This window comes from Ictalurus furcatus, chromosome 26 (genome assembly GCF_023375685.1).
Source record: "Ictalurus furcatus strain D&B chromosome 26, Billie_1.0, whole genome shotgun sequence".
In the NCBI taxonomy this organism is placed as follows: domain Eukaryota; kingdom Metazoa; phylum Chordata; class Actinopteri; order Siluriformes; family Ictaluridae; genus Ictalurus; species Ictalurus furcatus.
In genome coordinates this window covers 18068809-18074759 of record NC_071280.1, presented here as the reverse complement: position 1 = coordinate 18074759, position 5951 = coordinate 18068809, and the positions used below count along the sequence as shown (strand labels likewise).

Genomic DNA, 5951 nt, shown 5'->3' with positions numbered 1-5951 from the left:
GTGTCGGAAGCCTGAAATGATGAAAGTAGACACGTTTGTTGCGTGGCGATTCTGTGAAATACATTTTTTTTTTATGGCATCTGTGAAATAATACAATAATTATTACAAGTCTAGAAAGGGTTTTAAATCTGACACATGGCACCTTTAATCAGTGGGTTAAATGGTAAAAATAGGATTTGGCTCTTCTCTAGAGCTGGACACAAACAAGACGCAGGGTGAGAAACTGTGTAAGATATGAAACGTTTGGCGAGAACAGAGTTATTTCTCTAATTGCGTTTATTGAACTCGGGGAAACGGCGAGACAGCTAACGCTACCGAGTCGAGCTCCACGCTGCTCGAGCTGTGATAGAGTTAGGTTTAATACAGTTGCGTTACAGTACGGTACAGTACAGAGATCATACAGTTAAAACAGACAACATCTTACATTCACCTTTAAAAAAATGAAACGATAAAAACAAACGATGATAAAAGAGAAAACAGGACCACTGTAACCCCTCTCAAAACCCACGTCCGTAAATCGAAATAAAATAGTGATATGAATGATGAGAAGGAGAAACAGAGACCAGATCAGAAAACGGAACCACGCTGAGAAACTGGTTAACTGTTAGAAGGCTCTCTGACGAGTCGCCACCGTCACCCGGAATCCTGATTGGCTCAGAAGCCCATCAGCAGCCAGTCATGTGACCAGTACGGTAAATAAAAGAAAAGAAAATACAGCATGGAATCAGTGTATGTGGTGATGTAACATCTTACAGTAACACTGATGTACAATACAGCTGTTGATGTAAATAATAATAATAATAATAATAATAATAATAATAATAATAATGCAGGAGAAATGACTGGATTTAATTATAATTCATTCTTAAATGATAACTTCATTTCAAACCAGCGGAGGGAAAAAAAAAGGTCCTCTGTCAGAGATATTCTTGATTTACGTAATGAAATAAATGACGAATACACTCGCACATCCTGACCCGGTTCTATCAAAACTATCGGGTCACAATTTAACACATTTTCCCAACAGATCGCTGTTGGTTGATGGAACCGTTCTCACTCCCACCCCCTCCCCCCAATCCCCCATCTAAGAATCGATCCTCTCCGAAATCCAGAGTGTGGCCACAGCGAAGCGAGAACCCGAGGAGATGTGGGACGGGTGTTATTTTATCGCCATAACAACAACAACAACAACAGCAACACCAAGCTATTAACTCGGGCGCCATTAATAAAAGAACAGTGAACAGTACTGACGGTCTCCAACAGAAAAGCCTGACATGCCGAGAACGCCGATGCTACCAGTTAGCAGTATGCTATGTTCATAATTCCAAATGACTTGTAGTGTTAGCGTATTTCCTAACCTTGATATTTTAACCTTGGAAGGTGAAGAAACAAATCAGAATAAATATCTAAAACCAGAACTTGCACTTGGTCGTAGCGCTCGTTTTTTACGCATTAACGTTTGCAGAAAAGAAGGGATCTGACTTGGTCAAATACAGTATGTTCTCAAAGTCAGAAGAATTATTATTATTATTATTCTTATTGTTATTAGGAAACTCTGACGAGTGATGGTGTAACGATTTGGCTCTCAAACTGGCAGAACTTCAGGCCATGTCTTTAACATCAGCACTGGAGCATTCCAATAAGTGAGGTCATAGTGGCAGCCACATGACATCCCCTGAAGCCCCAGGCTCCGGAAACAGGGTCTCAGAGAGGCATCTGATCATTTTAGAGCCTGAGAGATTCTGAAACGTGGCATCAGAGGAGACCACGGGTTCCGGAACAGATTCTCAATGGAGCGGAGATCATTTTAGAACCTGATGGGTTCTCAAACAAGACTTCACAGTATGCCACGAGTTACAGAACATGGTCTCATCTGATCATTTCAGAACCTGACAGATTCCAGAAGGTGACGTCATAGGAGGACTTGAACAGGTATAAAGCAGGTTACTGGAATCGATATCAAAAGAGCAGGTGATGATTCTAGAACACGTTGCTATGGGAGCTGCCAACCAGCTGATGTGGTTTTTTTTTTTTAATATGGACTGAATTAGATGTGCAGTGCAGGATGAGAATGAGGTCCATCACCAAATATCTGATATGATACGCATTAGAGAGTCTGCTAAACACAGCAGGAGCTGGAGTCTGGCTGTGGGTCGGCCGGTTCATTTCCGTCACAGCTCTAGCAGTAACTGAAGCTTTACGAGAAGCACAAGGAAAGGAGGAGAAAGCAGAGCACCGCCCACAGATCCCGGATGCTTTGAAGCTTTCTGCTGGAATGGGTTATTATGGGATGCTACTTCGCACTTAGATAGGAGTTGCACTGAACGCACACGAACACCGTCTCTCTCTGAGCCTCTGGAGCTGGAGAGAGAAAAAGAGAGAGAGACAAAAAAATAAGAGAAAGAGAGAGATATCTACTGATTGTCTTAACTCTTGAAAAAGAAATGTCAGCACTGATATGTGATAGCGTCCATGATGAAGTAGATTAGAGCGAATGCAGTAGGAGGTAGTGATGCTGTAGTGATGTACGTGATGGTGGTCTGACCTGTAGCTCCCATACTGGACTTGAACACTTTGTAGGAACAGCAGCGAGAACACAAGCTCATACCACAGTTCGAGCAGGACCGCTGTAACACATCCAACAATCACACCGTCATCAGCGCTACATCATCAACATTACCATTACAGCGGGGTCTTAGTGATGAAGACGTACCCTCTTCTTTAACACGGAGAACGCTGCAGAACAGCTGGAACAGTTCCCTACAGAGAGAGAGAGACAGAGAGAGAAAATAATACAGAATGATATGTTTAACAAGGACTGAGGGAGTGATTAGATGTATTTCCACTTTGGGTGGGGGTATGGGAAGAAGGGAGTCAAGGAGAGAGGGAGTAAACGAAGGAGAGAGGGAGTAAACGAAGGAGAGAGGGAGTAAACGAAGGAGAGAGTAAAGGCATGACAGAGTGAGTGAGTGAATGAAAGAGTACGTGACAGAGTGAGTAAGTAAACGAGTTATGTGAAAGAGTGAGTGAATGAATAAATGACTGAATGAGTGAATATCCGAGAGGCTAAATGAATGGGTCAGTGAGTGAATAAATGAATAAGTAAATGAGTGAAAGAGTGGGTTAGTGACTGAGTGAGAGAATGAATGATTAATGAGTGGATGAATGAGTGAGGGAATGAATGAATGAGTGAATCAGTGAATGAAGGAGGGGGTGAACGAGTGATTGAGCGAGTGAGTGAGGGAATGAATGAGTGAGTGAATCAGTGAGTGAAGGAGGGGGTGAACGAGTGATTGAGCGAGTGAGTGAGTGAGGGAATGAATGAATGAGTGAATCAGTGAATGAAGGAGGGGGTGAACGAGTGATTGAGTGAGTGAGTGAGGGAATGAATGAGTGAGTGAATCAGTGAATGAAGGAGGGGGTGAATGAGTGATTGAGCGAGTGAGTGAGTGAGGGAATGAATGAATGAGTGAATCAGTGAATGAAGGAGGGGGTGAACGAGTGATTGAGTGAGTGAGTGAGGGAATGAATGAGTGAGTGAATCAGTGAGTGAAGGAGGGGGTGAATGAGTGATTGAGCGAGTGAGTGAGTGAGGGAATGAATGAGTGAGTGAATCAGTGAATGAAGGAGGGGGGTGAATGAGTGATTGAATGAGTGAGGGAATGAATGAGTGAGTGAATCAGTGAATGAAGGAGGGGGTGAACGAGTGATTGAGCGAGTGAGTGAGTGAGGGAATGAATGAATGAGTGAATCAGTGAATGAAGGAGGGGGTGAACGAGTGATTGAGTGAGTGAGTGAGGGAATGAATGAGTGAGTCAGTGAATGAAGGAGGGGGTGAATGAGTGATTGAGCGAGTGAGGGAATGAATGAATGAGTGAATCAGTGAATGAAGGAGGGGGGTGAATGAGTGATTGAATGAGTGAGGGAATGAATGAGTGAGTGAATCAGTGAATGAAGGAGGGGGTGAACGAGTGATTGAGCGAGTGAGTGAGTGAGGGAATGAATGAATGAGTGAATCAGTGAATGAAGGAGGGGGTGAACGAGTGATTGAGTGAGTGAGTGAGGGAATGAATGAGTGAGTGAATCAGTGAATGAAGGAGGGGGTGAATGAGTGATTGAGCGAGTGAGGGAATGAATGAATGAGTGAATCAGTGAATGAAGGAGGGGGTGAATGAGTGATTGAGCGAGTGAGTGAGTGAGGGATTGAATGAGTGAGTGAATCAGTGAGTGAAGGAGGGGGTGAATGAGTGATTGAGCGAGTGAGTGAGTGAGGGAATGAATGAATGAGTGAATCAGTGAATGAAGGAGGGGGTGAATGAGTGATTGAGCGAGTGAGTGAGTGAGGGAATGAATGAGTGAGTGAATCAGTGAATGAAGGAGGGGGTGAACGAGTGATTGAGCGAGTGAGTGAGTGAGGGATTGAATGAGTGAGTGAATCAGTGAGTGAAGGAGGGGGTGAATGAGTGATTGAGCGAGTGAGTGAGGGAATGAATGAATGAGTGAATCAGTGAATGAAGGAGGGGGTGAACGAGTGATTGAGTGAGTGAGTGAGGGAATGAATGAGTGAGTGAATCAGTGAATGAAGGAGGGGGTGAATGAGTGATTGAGCGAGTGAGTGAGTGAGGGATTGAATGAGTGAGTGAATCAGTGAGTGAAGGAGGGGGTGAATGAGTGATTGAGCGAGTGAGTGAGTGAGGGAATGAATGAGTGAGTGAATCAGTGAATGAAGGAGGGGGTGAATGAGTGATTGAGCGAGTGAGGGAATGAATGAATGAGTGAATCAGTGAATGAAGGAGGGGGGTGAATGAGTGATTGAGCGAGTGAGTGAGTGAGGGATTGAATGAGTGAGTGTATCAGTGAGTGAAGGAGGGGATGAATGAGTGATTGAGCGAGTGAGTGAGGGAATGAATGAGTGAGTGAATCAGTGAATGAAGGAGGGGGTGAACGAGTGATTGAGCGAGTGAGTGAGTGAGGGATTGAATGAGTGAGTGAATCAGTGAGTGAAGGAGGGGGTGAATGAGCGATTGAGCGAGTGAGTGAGTGAGGGAATGAATGAATGAGTGAATCAGTGAATGAAGGAGGGGGTGAATGAGTGATTGAGCGAGTGAGTGAGGGAATGAATGAGTGAGTGAATCAGTGAATGAAGGAGGGGGTGAACGAGTGATTGAGCGAGTGAGTGAGTGAGGGAATGAATGAGTGAGTGAATCAGTGAGTGAAGGAGGGGGTGAATGAGTGATTGAGCGAGTGAGTGCAGGAACGAATGGGTGACTGACTGAATGAGTGAATCCGTGAATGAGTGAGTAAAGGAGTGAATGACTGAATGAGTGAGTGAGTGAATGAGTGCGTGAACGTGTGAGCGAGTGCATGAAGGTGTGAAGGAGTCTCTGACCTGGGGTGTTAGTGGGCACGCGCTTGCGAAGCTTCTCAGTGAGTTTGGACACTCGGCTGCGTATCGGCTCATTCCTGCTCAACAAACCGTTATCAGACACCGAGTCATAATCAGCTCCGCCCACCATGTCTTCATCGTCCTACAGCCAATAGAGAGAGAGAGAGAGAGAGAGACACACATTACCATATTTTCTGTACTATAAGACACTCCGGAGTATAAGACACACCTCCTCTAACTTCATTCTGCTCAGAAGAAGAAATGACTCCTATGGCACTGCGGTATTTAACTCAGCAGCAGAAGTATATTATAATATATAAAGGTTGTAGTACTGTTTCTAAACCAGCACTCCAGCGCCTCCTACTGGTGTGTCATGTAGTTTAGCTTGATCCATTAGTGCTGGAAGAGCGAAACTGCTTTCAACACACTAATAAATTAGCACAGAATAATTACACCAACGCAAGAATGAGAAGCGTGTATGTAATGTAGCAAGTGTGTCTTATATTCTGGAGGACTTTACCTCACCCAGGGACGCTCACACGCTTTCACCGGCCATGATGCAGAG

General features: G+C 44.5%; 1 protein-coding gene across 4 annotated transcripts in view; it reads right to left on the bottom strand.

Annotated features, from left to right (window-relative positions):
* Positions 1-341: 341 nt before the first annotated feature.
* The window catches only part of zfyve27 (zinc finger, FYVE domain containing 27), a 10479-nt gene continuing 4869 nt past the window's right edge, over positions 342-5951 (bottom strand). For all 4 annotated transcript variants that reach the window (XM_053615797.1, XM_053615795.1, XM_053615796.1 and 1 more), the window contains 4 exons: positions 5390-5528; positions 2714-2760; positions 2546-2627; positions 342-2361 (listed from right to left, as the gene is read on the bottom strand). In XM_053615797.1, coding sequence (XP_053471772.1) covers positions 2294-2361; positions 2546-2627; positions 2714-2760; positions 5390-5528 — 336 coding nt within the window. In that variant the 3' untranslated portion in view covers positions 342-2293. The remainder of the gene's footprint in view (positions 2362-2545; positions 2628-2713; positions 2761-5389; positions 5529-5951) is intronic.